Raw genomic sequence first — 17,798 nt, forward strand, 5'->3', positions numbered from 1 at the left:
CAGCCAACAACTTAATAGTTAGCCATCAACAGCCAAACAACTAAAAAGGCACACACAAACAGGCACTATATAAATACCATGCAGAATAGCCCAAAGCACATGCTCTGCTCAGTGGTGGGATTCAAATAATTTAACAACCGGTTCTCTGCCCTAATGACCATCTGGGTAGGTGGAGCTCAGTGGTCATGTGACTGGGTGGACATGGCCAACTCAGTGTCACTCAGGTCAATGGGCCCTTCGCCTTAGCTGTTACAATGTAATAAGGGTTAACCGGAGAGGCAGTTTCTGTAAGCAGGGCAATAAAGATTAGGCTAGAAACAACACTAGAATGTTTCCTTCCTGCCTTCCTTACAGGATTAACCCTGTAAAGTGGAAAAAAACAAAAGGAGATTTCTTCCAACAATCGGTTCTCTGAACAACTTAGAAAGTTACCAACCGGTTCTCCTGAATAGGTGCGATCTGGCTGAATCCCACCACTGGCTCTGCTGGAGAAAAAGTTCCCTGAGGTTAGTCTCCAGAATGAGTATAAAAGTTTGGAAAACTAAACCTCTGGTCCAGATTGGATCCCGCAAAAGACATTTTGACACAGAATACCAGGCAAAACTTTCTGATGGTACTTTTTCAAAACAGAGGGTTTTTTTTTCTAAGAAAGTCCTAATTCTTTGAATTAGATATTTGTGATTAAGAGGCTGGTTAAAGGCCAGAGGCAGATTTCCTTCCTGGATGGGATTCGAATTAAATTACCTTTGCTTCCAATTTTTTTTTTCCCTTGTAAATGATTGCATAGAATCATCACACCCAAAATGTGTTGGTAGAAATTGAAAATGGCTTACCTCCTCCAATATCCCCAACGGGGATTGAGAAATGACTGGTCTAAAACTACTGTGTGATTCTTTGTAGCCAAATCAGGATTTGAATCTGTGTCTCCTTGATCCCAATCCAACAATCCCTTTGAATCTAAGGGCAATTCTACAGGCAGTCTAAGATACTTGTTGTCTGTGGTGTTCTAATCAACCAAACTTCACAAATGCTGGTCTGAAATGCAGTGAGTTGGCAGTGGATCTGGGCTGGGGCTCAGTCCATACTACGATCACCTCAAAATCATATGGTCATTCTCTGCTCTTTGTCCTTTATATCCGTGTAGGAAAGGCAAACTCCACTGACTGGTTCATTTATGGACTGACCTTAAATATGTACCTCTCTTCTCATTCAGGGACTAGTCCTCACTGGTCCCTTTGTCTTTCCATTGTTGTCTCTGGTGTTTGTAGATATGGGTGTTCTCCCCTCCCCCATTTTTCCATATTATTTCCTTTGACAGGAACCTTTTTTCTTATAACATCCTACCTCTGAGGCGACAGTAACCAGAGCAATAAGGAAAAGGTTTTTTTTCTTTCATTCTTATGTTTTTCTCTACAGCCTTGTGGAAGGTTATATGTAGCAAGGAAGAACTGATTCTTTAACTTCATAAAAACAAAGTACCTGTAGTCATGTTCCTACATTTTTTAAAAAATACAATTGTTTTTTAAAAAAATGGAATAGGATGGGATGGGTTAAAAATACAATTGTTTAAAAGAAGGGAAGGGAATCTTTGTAGTATTGAAAGTCAGACTGGGGAATCGAGTGGAATCTGCTTCACTCAACTTGGACAGAAATTAAAAGAGTGCCTATGGGAAGATATAAGAATTGAATGCAATATGACGATGAGAATAGTTCAGGGGTGAAAGGCTACCAGTTCGGACTGGTTCACCCGAACTGGTAATAAAAAAATGCTACCGGTTTGTCCGAACTGGTATTTCTGACAATCAGCTGTGATGCGTGATTTATATTAGCTAGAATGTTGGATTTCCTGCTTTCTAGATAATCTGAATTGTGTGGCACAATGGATTCCCTCCCCCCCACTGTACGACTTACCTTTGCATACTCAGAAGGCTTCAAAAAAGGAAGGCTTGTTCCATTTTTTAGCACTGCACGGGTTCGCCCAGGGACGCAGGGGCGTGCAGCACACAAGCGCATGCAAAGAGCGCGCTTGGTAGCAGAGTCACCGAACCAGTAGCAGACGTCAGAGGATTTCACCACTGGGATAGTTCATTGGCTTAATGGCCATCTCTTGAATCGGCTACAGGTTTATAGGACAACCAGCCATTGCTACCGAGGAATCAAGATAACCCAGATAAAGTGGCTGCACAGAGTAAATGCAATGAGCTGAGAATAGGAGAAATGTCATCCATTCCTGTGTTTATAAAGTGGCCAGAAGCCCATTCTGTCAATGGCCCAAGCATCAATGTGAATTTGCCTTATGCTCATTTCTGAATTCAGTTCCTCCGATAGTGACCATAAAAAAAACATATCTGTTGCAATATTAGCATACAGCATCTGTCGAATTTCTTTTTCAGGAAGTTCCATCTGGTCTTCCATCTAAACCTCACGCATGAAAACAGTATTGTTTGCCCACACCTTTCAGAGTTATTTATTTTACACACATTTTTATATAGGGATTTTTTTTCTACCTGTGTTATGTTTACTTCCTGTAAAATTTGAAAGCTGAAAGCTTTAGTTGAACAGCTTAATATCTGTATAATGAGCACTATCCAACATGGATCTGAATGCTTTTTAATTCACTGGGATTAGCTCATTGTGCAGGTTTTAGCCTTCAATTCACTATTTCATATGGCAAATATAAGATGAACAGTGCTTCATTTCTTTTCAGGATGAAACTTGGGATCCATTCCTATTACACATCTTCCAATTTTTTACAAGGGCTATTCATGCCCCATTATAAAGCATTTGTTGCCTACTTAGAAAATATCTATCTTTCTGATTGAAACATACTTAGCAAAACACAAAATACAACCGTAGAACTGATAAAACGAAATCTAAGCGCCCAATCAGGTAACAGGCAGATTATTAATTGAGAGATACTTTTTAATGGAAAAAGAATGAGTCCTACTCCTTAACTTAACTCATTGCTTCTCTACTTCTCTCCTACATTCGCTCTTCTGTCTATTTAAATGCGAAAAAGAGGATAGTGATGGGTTTCAAAAATTGTTCAAACCTACTCTGTGGATGTGGCCTCCTTTGGGGGAGTGGCTTGCCACCCATGTGACCGGATGGGAGTGGCTTGCTGCCCATGTGACCGGATATGAAATTATGAATTAGTACATTCATTAGAAGCATGCAAGTCTTAAAGCTGTCAAGTTACAAGATCCTTGCACCCCTAACCCTTTAAGAAAAAAACCCCCAGGGGTGTTCAAACTTGACAGCGTTAAGACTTGTGGACTTCAACTCCCAGAATTCCTCCTCCAGTCATGTTGGCTCAGGAACTCTGGCATTGAAGCATGCAAGTCTTAAAGCTGTCAAGTTACAAGATCCTTGCACCCCTAACCCTTTAGCAGTGGTGGGTTTCAAAAAAATTTGGAACCTCTTCTGTAGGTGTGGCCTGCTTTCCGGGCCCACTGGTGGAACCTCTTCTAACCGGTCTGGTAGATTTGATGAACTGGTTCTACCGAATAGGTGCGAACTGGTAGGAACCCACCTCTCGTAGAGGGAGTTATAAAACTGGGGGGAGGGTGGGGAAAAGAGCCTTAACATCCATGGTGATAAAAAAGCTGCAGTTTTGCCATTACAAATAACCCAGAAACATAAAATTAAAATAACTAATAGTGAAGTAAAAAAGGAAATAAAGGAGTGTTAAATGATTTAATGTGATCATATCAACTTTTGCATCGAATTAACTTTTGATCAATTTCCTTAGGAATAAAATCTGGAATAAATGTATAGTTGCTATCATTCAGATGCTGTATCACTCTGTCTAAAAGTTAGATGTAATTATCACAGTCTGCTGACTGATTTAATGCCAATCTAGAAGGAGTAATACAAAATTAAACATTAGCTTTTCAGGCTAACATTCAGAATTATGTTAATTATATTAATTATATTAATTCTGAACAGCAATTTTAATTATATTAATTATATTAATTCTGAACAGCAATTTTAATTCTATAGTAATTTCTCTCAATTCTCATTCATTAACTTTAAACCTCCTAGAGTAGCCAATAAAATGATTTCAATATCATCTATACAAATAACATAGTTCCAGTATCATTGATTTCAAGTGATGATGGAAAGGTTTAAAGTTTGTTGCTGTACAGAGTAATTGTTTTAATAATCAGTTATCAAAAAAGAAAAAAAATATGGTCTTTGTTGTCTCTCCCCCTCCCCTATTTGTGAACATAATCAGTCAGAGCCAATGCCATTTCAATACTAGAGTCACTTGTGCATAGACAAAACTTCCTCCTAGTTTGATCACCCATTCCTATTATACTACAGCTTCAGGAACAAACATATACAGCAACAATCCTTAGCTCTGCTTTCTACATCTAGTTGAACAACTTGATTTTGAAAATGACCAATTGTTTGAGAACAGAGCTATTGCAAATTCTTCAGTTGTCTCTGCTATTTTAGCAATGCCCGCAGAAGACACTCTGCATGGATTGACACCTAAAGGCAAGATCTTTAGTTTCCAGTAGCCATTACCTAAAGCCCAAGTGACATGGGGGAAAAAAAACCCCACAAGAAATATTTGTGAAAATGAAAGCTGGAAAATGAAAGAAAAACAAGCAAAGGAATGCAGCCAATCTATTTTCCATCAAAAGATTCGCAGAAAAAGAAAAAAAGGAGGAGGAAGATGAATACATTCAGAAATAGCTTGCAGAAATCTTTCAACGATGTGAAGTATAATAATAAAATGAGGAAGGGAAAATAAATATTCTACAGTTTGACTTGTTCTGATCCCATTCCCATTTCTTCTTTAAGTGATTTATTCTATTTATTTATATATAATAAATATATTTATACAACAAATATAGGCCATCTCACTATAGGCCATTCATGCACCTAATTTAATTTGTAGGTTATGTTGATAAGTAAAGACAACTCAGTGGCTAAGACGCTGAGCTTGTCGATCAGAAAGGTCGGCAGTTCAGTGGTTCAAATCCCTAGCGCCGCATAACGGAGTTAGCTCCCATTATTGGTCCCAGTTTCTGCCAATCTAGCAGTTCGAAAGCCGTAAAAAATGCAAGTAGAAAAATAGTAGAAAAACCTTTGGTGGGAAGGTAAGAATGTTCCGTGCACCTTAAGCATTTAGTCATACCAGCCACATGACCATAGAGACGTTTTCAGACAGCACTGGCTCTTCGGCTTTGAAACGGAGATGAGCACTGCCCCCTAGAGTCGGGAACGACTAGTACATATGTGCGTGGAGAACCTTTACCTTTTATACTGTTTCATAGTATACTTGATGGCAATAGAGTCAATTTGTAAAGTATGTATTATATATCCAAACCCACTCTTGTATTTTAAATATGAAGTTAATCTTTCAGTGTTTGTTGTGATAAAAGTGTATGTAAAAGTATAAAATATATCCATATATATGTGCTGTTTTATATATGGATATATTGTTGTTATGCATGTGTAGCTTTTCTTGTGGCTCTGCTATACTAGCATTTCTACCTAATAATTTCACAAAGGTCTGACATTCCAGCAAAGCCAATGATGAAATAATCTAGGCTTTCTACTGAAAAAGACAGATAACAATGAAGATTTCCCTTGGACAATTTCAGAATCAAAATAATTTTATACGATGGAAGAGAGCTTCCCCCCCCCCCAACCCACATCCTCCACGATCAGCATTTTAAAAAAAGGGATTTCTGCCATTTATATCTGCTATGATGCTCTGACATGAACTAAGAGGTCAGACAAGGGGTTCCACCACAAAACCGCGATGACCTTATCCGCGCCGACATAAGTGCGGAGGCAAATCCGCAGCGTCCGAAGCGCTAAGAAAAAAACGACCCTACCGCCGCGACAACAGCGCGGTGACAGAAGGGCATTCTACATGCTTCGTTCTTTGCCTCCAAAGGTAGCCCTCCTCCTCCAACTGACAGCGGCAGCGGGCACGGGGCAAAGCGGGCTGCCCAGCAGCAGCAGCCCGCGGGAAGGGTCCAGCTCAGCCGCGGGGGGCAGCAGGAAGCGGAGGAGGACACGGCAGCGGCGGCGGCTGAGGCTCTCCCGGGCCGGCGAAGCGGGCTTGCCCGGTGGCAGCGGCCGCCCATCCAAGGAGATGTTGTTGAGGAAGAAGAGGGCGGCCTGCCTCTGCCGGGCAAGCCCACTTCGCCGGCCCCGGGAGAGCCTCAGCTGGTGCCGCTGCTGCGTCCTCCTCCGCTGCCAGCATCGGCGGCCCCGCTCGGGCCCCCCACGGGCTTCCTGCTGCCCCCCGCGGCTGAGCTGGACCCTTCCCGCGGGCTGCTGCTGCTGGGCAGCCCGCTTTGCCCCGTGCCTGCAGCCGCTGTCAGCTGGAGGAGGAGGGCTACCTTTGGAGGCAAAGAACGAAGTATGTAGAACGCCCTTCTGTCGCCGCGCTGTTGTCCCCGCGGTGATGACGCGCGATGATGACGTCGCGACTTTAGTGACGCGATTTAATCTCCGCTATTTTGCGTAGCGCGGTTTTGTCGTGCCACGAGACAAGGATACATTATAAAAATAAAATAGGCATTTACCTGGTGTCACTGCAACATCCAGGGTTTACAGAGGAAGTCTTCGGACACATCGATTTCTGTATCTTTCAAATCAATATCCTGCCGGACTACCAATAATGCTTCTACATACATTGTAGCTGCCCACATTAGGTAAATAAGCACATAACTGAAAGTACATTGTTCAAAAAATGTCAGGCTATGACTGAATTAAGCTGCATGCCTCCTCAGCCATAAAGCTATAGTTTAAATAACTACCATAGGTGATGTTCATTACTTTTTTTCAACCTGATCTCCCTCACGGGAATATTGTAAAGGAGAAAATAATAAATGGGGGGAGGGATTAAAAGAATGGGAAGCATTTCTTGAAACCTCATTTTCTCATTGAATTCTGGATATCACGGATCTTTTAATATGATTGATACAGCCTGGAGATGCTCCCTGCCTGTTTAATAGGCATGTATACATAACAAACTCCCTAAGGAAGATAAAGAAGCCAAATCACTTTTAGCCTTGTCATAATTCTTTCATTTAATTAAGCTTAATAAAGTTGTAGGAAGTTATCACCCAGCCCTCTCCCAGAAAAAATGAAATATCCTAGGAAATACTGAAAAGGCAGAATATTTCTCTGGATGTGAAAAGGAAGAAACATGTTTTAAAAGACAGAATAGCTGCCTGCAGCTATTCCCCTTTGTCGATGAGCTATTAAAGCCTGAGCTAGTCCACTTTACATAATAAAGAGTTCTCCCCTTCAGCTCCAGAGTGATGGGATTAAGGCATGATAATATTGGCCCTTTACCCAACTCGCCACATGGCATCTGAGAACTCAACCAAACCTGGATTCAAAACGTAGCCTATGAAAGTTGTCCCTGCATGGCCCCATGGGAGTCTGACAACCAATCAGAATAGAACCTCAAGATCAAAGGCCAGAGAGGTCATAAAACCAGGGACTCAGCTTCCCTTCCTCCCTTCCCTTCTCTTCTCCACCAACACTGAAGCATGTGATCACCTTTTCTGTTCAGGAGCTTAAGCCACGTGGTCCTGTCCACCATTAAAACCATCTTTCCAAGCAGCCTCCATGTCTCCAGTGTCTTTTTCCCCACTTGGAGCCGAACCCAGAAGGACACTTCTTCTAACAAAGCAAAAAAAAACAAAAAAAAACAACCCAACCCAGAATTAGTGCCTGAAGAGATTGCTTTTATTAATACTGTGAAAACTTTTTTTTTTTTTGCAAACTCTGTCCCTTCTCAATTCCAGCGAAGAGAAGGACCAGGGGAGACATGATAGCAGTGTTCCAATATTTGAGGGGCTGCGGCAGAGTGGAAGGGGGTTCAGCTATTTTCCAAAGCACCTGAAGGCCAGACAAGGAATAATGGATGGAAACTGACCAAGGAGAGATTCAATAAGGAGGGTCTTTCTGACAGTGAGAAAAATCAACCAATGGAACAGAAGTTGCCTTCGGAAGTTGTGGGGGGCTTCATAGCTTGAGACTTTCAAGAAGAGATTGGACTGCCATGGTGTAGGGTCTCCTGCTTGAGGGGGGGAGGGGGTTGGAGTAGATGACCCATAAGATCCCTTCCAACTCTCTTAATCTCCTCTGTTTATTTAAGGGTCCTTCTAATCGGTTCACTGTGTGCGTTTTCCTTGCCTATTTCAAGGCGACGCGGGTCCTTCGGCAGTGATCCCGGGAAGTTGGCTCGTTCGCTCAGTCAAGTGTCCTTAATTATAATTAAGGACGAGCATTTAAAAAGGAGTAAATACCGTTAATTCGGAGTATTACTTAACGTTATCGGGCGGGGGGGGGGAACGGACAGAGATGTACACGCAGTGCAATTGAAGTCTTAAGACTAAAAACTCCAAAGCACCTCCAAAGATTTATATTTATATTCCGTATATTCCGTATACTGCATTAGAAATCGTGAAGGTTACCCTCCTTCGCCTCGTTTTTGCAAAGAGTCCCATTACGAGACCGGCCAAGCTGCACCTCCCACCCCATCCTGACTCAACGGCAGCCAAAAGATATGAGCCGCAGCCAGAGGACCTGAGCCGCAGCCCGTGAGTCCCAAATCCTAATTTGCGACTTCCCCTTAAAGCCTTATTGGTTCAATAAGGAAAGACCTCCACCAATGGGAAAGGGACCCCGGCAGTCTGCCCGCTTCTTGAGTGGAAGGTGTGGAGCAGCAGCTGCCAGTCGAGCCTTGGTGGTAGGGGTGGCGGCAGGGTGGCTTTCCCCCCGAAGGGAAGGTGCCGCCCGTCCTCCCTCCCTTCCCTCTCCTGCGCTCTTCCCGCCCGCCCCCTTGGAAGGAGGGAAGGAAGGCAGAGCGAAGGGAGCAGCTGCCGCTTCGTCCTGGAGTCCTTTCTAGCGGTGCTGACTGGCGAGGGTGCCTCTTTCTCTGCCCCCTTCTGGGCACCGGGAGCCCCGAGCCGGCGGGAGACCCCCGAGATAAAGAGGAGCCGCAGAAGAGGAGGAGGAGGAGGCGCCTCCATGGCTTCGGTGCGCCCCGGCAGGTAAGGGAGGTCCCGGAATGAGTAGCGGTGGGCGGCGGTTTTTGGTGCTTTTTTTCCCCACCGAGGAAAGAAATTCATCTGCAAACTTCGGCTCCTCTTTTCTTCCCGGAATAAAAGTTCTTTTTTAAAAAAAAAAATCTTCCCCCCCCCCTATTCTTCCCGGAATAAAAGATAGATAGATTATAGATAGATAGATAGATAGATAGATAGATAGATAGATAGATAGATAGATAGATAGATAGATAGATAGATAGATAGATAGATAGATAGATGATAGATAGATAGATAGATAGATAGATAGATAGATAGATAGATAGATAGATAGATAGATAGATATCTCCCCCTACTTCTTTATTCTTCCCAGAATAAAAGTTCGCCAAGGTTAGCTTGCCTGTGGTTCAAGGTTGTGAGCCGGGATCTTGGATGCAAAAATAGCTGATGGGGGACAGGGAGGTATAGGGGTTATTATTAAGCATTGCAATAATCTGCTTTAAGCTTTTTCTGAATTGAGGAATGGTCTTCTAAAGAGGAAAATCTCCCAAACAAACAAATGCTGTTGTTTAGGAGCTTGTAATTTTCATTAAAAAACAAAACAAAATGTGGTTAGCTCTGTTAACATCTGTCTTCCTTAGTGTGGTACCCGGCCAGCTTTGCTCTGGGATGGGTTTATTATTATTATTTTTGTGAATCCTTGATGCCCTCTAGTGTTTGGTGAGATTCAGAATAGTTTCATTGGCCTGACAATCAAATAGAACTTTAATTATCCTGGACATTATGAACATCTTTTTTTAAAAAAAAAATAATCTGAATTTCTAAACATCTTTATGTCTTCTTGTTTGCACAGACTTTTTTTTAGGGAAACAGCAAACTTATTTGCAATTTAAATGGGATTTTTTTTTTGAAGGAAGAGATGAAGAACAGATAATTAAATCCTTTAGAAAACAAGTTGACATCCGAGCACTTTCGAATATATATTGAAAAAATGTAATATAATGAACTTAATATGCAAAGATGAGGTGCAACCGTGTTTATATCCAACTGTCTTAGGTAAAAGACCTAATATGTATACAAATCCTAACTAGAAATGTAGACGAAACAATGGCAGACAATAAATTGTTTAGGTTGCACCCATACAATTCTTTGGATTAAGTATCAATGGACTGAAAGGGGAATACCTCTGATTAAATGTAAGGAAGTGTATTATTAAATGTTTTAGTAACTTCATTTGAAAAAGAACGTAATGCACAGGGTACCTTTCATGATAGTGGTAAAATCTGGATGTTAGTCTGAATTTTGTTTATATGTATATTTTAAACTTGCCTTTATTATGTTTATAAATAACTCAGGGCAGCAAACATATCTAATTCTTTTTACTATTCTTATTTTCCCTACACCATCACTATGAGATGGGTTGCGCTGAGAGAGAACGCCTGGCCAAAGTCATTCAATTTGGGTTCATGTCTAAGGCAGGACTAGAGTTTATAGTCATTGGAATAAATTCATTAGAAAAATCAGTTGATGAGAAACAGTAATTATAAAACAGATAAAAAGTATAAATACAGCCTACAAGCTTCCAATCTGGTTTTATTTTACTTTTTTAAAAAAAAAAATACTACCTTATTAGAAGGAAAAATACACATGAACCTCACACAACCTTCTGGATGTTAAGGCAAGGGAGGGAACTATTTCTAGCAATTCAATCCACAGTTGAATAAACTATTTCAGTCTAGCTTGAAACAGTTTTCAACTTCACAGTTGCAATCCTGTTAAGCATGTTTCAGTTAGCTCAGTGGGATGTATGGGATTGCATTCTGGGTTCTTTGGATCTAAAAGAAATTCAGGCCACGTTTTGCTGGAGCAGCATTCAGATGTGTCGGACTGAAATATTTAGCTTAATGCTGCCAAACGTGTCACTTTTTAAAAAACATCACTACAATTTTGGAATATTTAACAGAATAAAAATATCAGAGTTGGAAAGGACTTTAGAGGTCTTCTAGTCCAACCAGCTCAGGTAGGAAACCCTATTCCATTTCAGACAAATGGTTGTCCAATCTCTTCTTTAAAACTTCCAGTGATGGAGCAGCCACAACTTCTGGACACTACACTTATGTCTGGGAAGATGCAAAATTTAGAGTTGAGTACCATTTGTCTTAATTATTTATATCGTAGCCAATTCTAGATTGGTATGTAAGTGAACCAAAAACCAACAAAACGGCAAATAGTCAGAACATTTGGTTTGTTTGGACTTAGTTAAAACAATTTCATAAGGTGGTATTTGGAGAAATGTGTTGCCCTCTATGGAAAACTGCTGTAAATATGTCGCTGGTGAGGTAGATATCCCTTTAAAGGAATGCTGCAAAAACATTTCTTAGGAATGGACTATAAAACATTTTGTGATTAGTATAAGGTCTATAAGAATAGGTCCGTGTTTTGTGATTCATACCTGATGGATTCATATATGCTGGAAATTTATCAAGTATTAATATGGCCCTGCTAGATTCCTATATTTTGATTTTTTTTTTTAATGTAAGTAAACACACACACATTCTGGCCACTCTGTGATTATAAGTGTTTCAAGCAAGTAAAATCCAAATACAGTTAAGTTAAAAAACGTTAGAATGTGCCCTTCTTTAATCTTATACTACACAATATATTAACCATTTACTTTTTAATTGTATCAAATCAGAAAAGAGGACAGAATCAGGCTGATGTTAAGATCAATCAAGCCTGATTATTTTCTGCACAAGGATCATATAGGAGTTTTATTTTTCCATTAAAATCAGTAGGACTTGAAGGCATTGTTTTGCTTATCATGTCTTAATGTTTATTTTGTATAGTTCCCTAGCAACAAATGTTGCTTGTCCTATTAGTTTATATTGAATGTATTATTTCAAATAATTCATATATTAAGCCATACTGTATCAATTATCTTCCCCATAACTACATTTAATTGGTAACAATAATTGCTGTTTATTTTAAGATATTAAGTTATTTTTAATGTCTTTTTAAGTTGATGCATTTTATTGCCAGACATGGTGTTAGTTTTGTTTAAAAAATGCTATTCATACTCAGTGTTGGTTAGATGACTTTAATATCTACAATGTACTATTATAGAAAATATTGTGCAATTTGTCATGTTTAGTTGAAACATGTATAATTTTAGTCCAGGGAAAGGACCACCTTATTTATTTATTCAATTTATATGGCTGTCCACTCACCACTCTATTCTGGGAAGCTAATAATACTAAAAACAACTGAAAAATACTTCACTAATAAAAATCCAACAAACAGCAGTGATGCATCTAATAGCTATATGCCGAACACAATAACTCACAAAACACATATTGACACTTATTGGTGATTCACGCAGCATTCTGCTCCAGTGTCTAAGTATAGATCCAGCATGGTTCTCTGGAGGAAAGTTGTTCCACAGCGTTGCCATACCAAATGAAAAGTCACATTCCTTGATCCTACATGCTGGTATTGTTTAATGGGTGAAATCTGGAGTATCCCTTCGCCCCCCATCTGATTGGACACGGGGAGGGGGGTTCTCTAAAAATCTTGTATGTTTTCCCAGAGTGTTGACAATCTCTGAATTTTAAAATACTTTATCTGTCACTGTTAATGGTAAATGTGATAGGAGAGTGAATAGAGTAGAATAACAGAGTTGGAAGGGACCTTGGAGGTCTTCTATTCCAACCCCCTGCTTATAGGGAGCACACCCTATACCATTTCAGACAAATGGTTGTCTACTTTCTTCTTTAAAACTTCCAGTGTTGCAGAATTCACAACTGGAGGCAAGTTGTTCCACTGATTAATTGTTCTGTCAGGAAATTTCTCCTCAGTTTTAAGTTGCTAATCTGCTTGATTAGTTTCCACCCATTGCTTCTTGTCCTGCCCTTATGTGCTCTGGAAAATAGCTTGACTCCCTCTTCTTTGTGGCAACCCCTGAGATATTGGAACACTGCTCTTATCTCACAATTAGTCCTTCTTTTCATTAAACTAGACATATCCAATTCCAGCAACCATTTATATATGTTTTAGCCTGCACTCCCCTAATCATATCGCCTAATAATAATGAGAGGAAATATCTTTCTGGCTGTCCATATCCATTGTCATTTTGCCAGCTATCAAAGGTGAATATTTTTAGAAAGCCTATAAATCCTTCATGATTAGAAAAAACATCTGAATGTTTGTCTTCTTTTGTTTCCAAGAAGACTTTTTCTTATTTAGAAAAAGTCACCAATCTTGTTTGTTGGATCCCTGTCTCAGAAGCCATAGGATTCCACTAGGATTTTACCTGATGTTGAAGATTTTCTTTATTACATTTCTAAGTGTATTTTTATATTTTGTTTAATGTTTTAATAATTACTTTAAATATATTATATATATATATAATTATGATTTGTTTTTTTCTGAATTTTATTATGTTGGGCAATGATAAATTTCAGGATGATTAAATGATTAAATTAAGTATTATGCTAAAAGATAACTTACATACCAAACAGTAAAGAATGGTATTTGGTTTGGGGGAAAAAAAGTTCTGTTAATTACTTGCATCTAATGAAGATGAAGTTGTTTGATAAATTACGATATAGAGTGCAGATGATGGGAATTGATCCATATAGGATGAACCAGGCTGTTTTATAGGAAATTTTGGACAAGAAGACCATTTTAATTCAGCTCTCACTTAAATTTAATTCCATTGTTAGATAGTAACAATGTATTAAGATTATTGTGATCAATTGGTTAAAAGTGAAAAAAAAAGTCCCTTAACTCTTTGTTTTTCCTTTCCAGAATATATTGACTCTGGATTGTACTGAAGACAGAGATACACAGGCTGAAATGGTGACATAAACTACTAGAATTGAATTGGAATAAATTCCGAAACTCTTTATAATCTCAATGCAGTCAGAACTGGAAAGCATCTTGGCCTGACTTACAACATGACTTTTATTGTGAAACTTCATAGACATTTTCAACGAACAGTAATATTACTAGCTACATTTTGTATGGTCAGCATTGTTATTTCAGCATATTATTTATACAATGGCTACAAGCAGGAAAATGAAGCTTCTGAACTTTCTTCAGAGGTTGAATGTGGGGACCTTCCAATGCTGCTATCTCCATGGAAGATGATTAAGCCCAGTGAACCACTAAGGACTGACCCTGTTGTGCTTGTATTTGTGGAAAGTCAGTATTCTCTACTTGGTCAAGATATAGTCATGATATTAGAATCCAGCAGGTTTCAATATCACATAGAGATTGCTTCTGGTAAAGGTGACCTTCCTGTACTGATAAATAAAAATAAAGGCAAGTATCTTCTAATAATATATGAAAATATTTCTAAATATGTGAATATGGATTCCTGGAATCGGGGCCTTCTAGATAAATACTGTGGGGAATTCAGTGTAGGAATGATTGGGTTTCAAAAAAGCAATGATAATACTTTGCAGACTTTTAAGTTAAAAGGTGTTCCTTTCCAGTTTCATGGCAATGTAGGTATAAAAGACTGTTGCATCAATCCTCATTCTCCTTTGCTCCATCTAACAAAACCATCCAAGCTTGATAAAGGGCCTTTGCCTGGAAGTGACTGGACAGTTTTCCATATAAATCATTCAGCTTACCAACCTGTTGTCTTTGCAAAAGTAAGAGTACCTGAAAACCTCCCTCTGGCTGCTATTAAAAATGTGCTACATGCCACAGTTATTCATGACTTGGGTCTTCATGATGGAATTCAGCGTGTTCTTTTTGGTAACAATTTGAACTTCTGGCTGCACAAACTCATCTTTATTGATGCTCTCTCATTTTTGACTGGAAAGAGACTTCCATTGTCCCTGGATAGATACATACTTGTAGATATTGATGACATCTTTGTTGGAAAAGAGGAAACAAGAATGAAAGCCAGTGATGTTCAGGTATGGTATGCCAGAAAGTCTCCTATGATATGGTGGTGTTGTCCAAATATTTATTTTTTTAATGCAAAACTTCTATAAAGTTTTATTTAAATAGAAAGTCAACTCCGCTGTGTTCAATATATTCATTTGAAATAAAATTAGTATTTTAATTAAGCCATTGTTTGTTTTTAACATCGTTTGAATCCTTTAATTTAGTAGAGCTAAAGCCATAGCATTTTGGCTGGCCTTTGTGGGAACTTAGCAATAGCAATAGCAATAGCAGTTAGACTTATATACCGCTTCATAAGGCTTTCAGCCCACTCTAAGCGGTTTACAGAGTCAGCAAATTGCCCCCACAGTCTGGGTCCTCATTTCACCCACCTCGGAAGGATGGAAGGCTGAGTCAACCTTGAGCCGGTGAGATTAGAACCGCTGAACTGCAGATAACAGTCAGCTGAAGTGGCCTGCAGTACTGCACCCTAACCACTGCGCCACCTCGGCTCTAATAATTTAACAACTGGTTCTCTGCCCTAATGACTATCTGGGTAGGTGGGGCTCGGTGGTCATGTGACTGGGTGGGCTTGGCCAACTCAAGGTCACTCAGGTCGATGGGCGCTTCACCTTAGTTGTTACAATGTAATAAGGGTTAACCGGAGAGGCAGTTTCTGTAAGCAGGTCAATAAAGATTAGGCTAGAAACAACACTAGAATGTTTCCTTCCTGCCTTCCTTACAGGATTAGCCCTGTAAAGTGGGGAAAAAAACAAAAGGAGATTTCTTCCAACAATTGGTTCTCTGAACTACTTAGAAAGTTACCAACCGGTTCTCCCGAATAGGTGCGAATTGGCTGAATCTCACCACTGTGGTACTAGAACTCTTAATCTCCTAGTTTCTAGCCTGGTGCCTTAACCACTAGACCAAACTGGCTCTAGAAAAGTATGTGCAAAATATTTTTTTCATGGAAAGTTGTAATTTAGACAAGATAAGGCATGGCATAGTGTAAGTAAGGAGGACATATTTATTTTTTCATTACAGCAGATATTTTAAGTTATTGGCTATAAGCATCTTGCATTATCTGTTCTCAGTTCTGGTTCTTGCTTGCACTAAATTCAAATGTGGTCCTCAGAAAAGTTGCTTTATAGTTTTTTTGTTTTGATTATGTTCAACTTGCTTTCCCTATATGGAAAGCTTCCATATTCTGACATTTTATTAATATTCTTCAAAGGGCAAACTGATCTAAATGAACCTATTGCTATAGACAACTTAGTCTTGACTGGTAGAGTTATGGTTCAGATTACCTGGACTACCTCAGATTAAGTTTGTAAGGCATTTTGAAAATCAACAAATCTCTTAACTTTCTAGGAACTATTCTGGATGGCTCAGAAACTACAGTGCATGGATTTTCTCTGTAATCATCCTCCTCAATAAGCTAACAATTGGTTTAGCACAGCTTTTCAGCTTCCTTCTCTCCTTCCAATTCATGCAGACAGATGAAATATTAATATGCCGTATGTTGTGTTTCAGTTAAAATCTGGATTTATATGAGTAGGTGTAACCTTTAAAGAAAGTTATTTTTCTGCACTTTAGTTCTCTTGTTTCATTAAGAAAAAATTCAATCATGAAACAGATGGCTAAGGAATAACCTATAAATCTTCAATTTAATCTAAAATCAGTTTGGAATTTATCACTTTAATTACTGGGTTTGGCGCATCAGAGATTGAGACTAGAAGACTAGGGATATGAAATTAAAACATAATTCTTGATATTCCTTAGCTTAATCATTGAATTTTTAAAATTTGCAATTAGTAGCCAAAGGCCTGATTATGAAACAGTATATCAGTCAATTACAAACAATATAATTCGTGGTAAATTTGAAATAGAATTTTGATGCTTAATATTTTTTTTAGTAATTTATCTGCCCCCCCCCCACATGCAAAAAAAATGTGACTGAATAGTATTCTTTTAATATCAATAACGGGATTTGAAACTCTCATAGGTAGTGCTTTTCACAATGCATATTTTCATACAAATTACAGTACTTTTGTCTTTTTAAAAGTTCTTCCGTTTACAGATCCTTAGGAAGAACAAATAACTAAGCCTGCAAATCCTGTAGCCCTTCCAAACTATATTTTCTCATGTAGAATTCAATACAAGGAGCAGAGGTGAAGCATCCTTCCCCTTTTTAACTCATGCTATATTATTAGAAAACATTTAGTTGCCCTTGGCTGTAATATGCCTTCCATATAATGCTCTACCTGCAGCATTATCAAATTTCTAGTTGAAATGAAAATCTTAGCATATACATAAAAATTTCCCCATGAATGCAGAGCATTTCTCGTGAGGACTGGTTTTTCTATTATATCACCAAAGGGACTTGTGGGAATAAAGTGGCTTATCGCCATACATTAAATTCTATGCAGAGCAGGGGTGGGTTTCTCGCCCCGTTCCAACCGGTTCAGTTGGAATGGGGCCAGCGGCGTCCTCGTGCACGCGCGGGGTGCACACATGCATACTAGTGTCTGTGCGATGCTCCAGCTGCTCCTGGAGGATCGTGCAGGCGCTGTATGCGTCCTGCGCATGCGTGGAAGCGCAGAACTCGTCAAAACCGGGTAAGGACCACGGGCGGGCGAGTGCGCCCTTCGCCGTTCCCGGAAGTTACTTACTTCCGGGTTCACCGACCAACCGGTTCGCAGGGACCGCCGCGAACCGGTTGAAACCCACCCTGATGCAGAGACATGGTGACTTAACAAGACTCCGATAGCAATAATTTTCATTCTTCAATATTCACTTTAAACTAAAAGTCCTTCATTGGGGGAAAAAAATCCATTTTGCTACATGGCCTGAGTCTGATATGAAAAACATTTA

General features: G+C 39.5%; 1 protein-coding gene across 1 annotated transcript in view; it reads left to right on the top strand.

The window, feature by feature from the left end:
- Positions 1-8,913: 8,913 nt before the first annotated feature.
- LOC106554474 (bifunctional heparan sulfate N-deacetylase/N-sulfotransferase 3) overlaps positions 8,914-17,798 on the top strand; it is an 80,798-nt gene continuing 71,913 nt past the window's right edge. The window contains exons 1-2 of the mRNA XM_087724696.1: positions 8,914-9,038; positions 13,836-14,956. Of these exons, the coding sequence (XP_087580822.1) occupies positions 13,985-14,956 (972 nt within the window). The 5' untranslated portion in view covers positions 8,914-9,038; positions 13,836-13,984. The remainder of the gene's footprint in view (positions 9,039-13,835; positions 14,957-17,798) is intronic.

Source organism: Thamnophis sirtalis, unplaced genomic scaffold, assembly GCF_051295495.1.
Source record: "Thamnophis sirtalis isolate CommonGarterSnake01/CBP01778 unplaced genomic scaffold, rThaSir2_p1.2 scaffold_10, whole genome shotgun sequence".
NCBI classification, from domain to species: domain Eukaryota; kingdom Metazoa; phylum Chordata; class Lepidosauria; order Squamata; family Natricidae; genus Thamnophis; species Thamnophis sirtalis.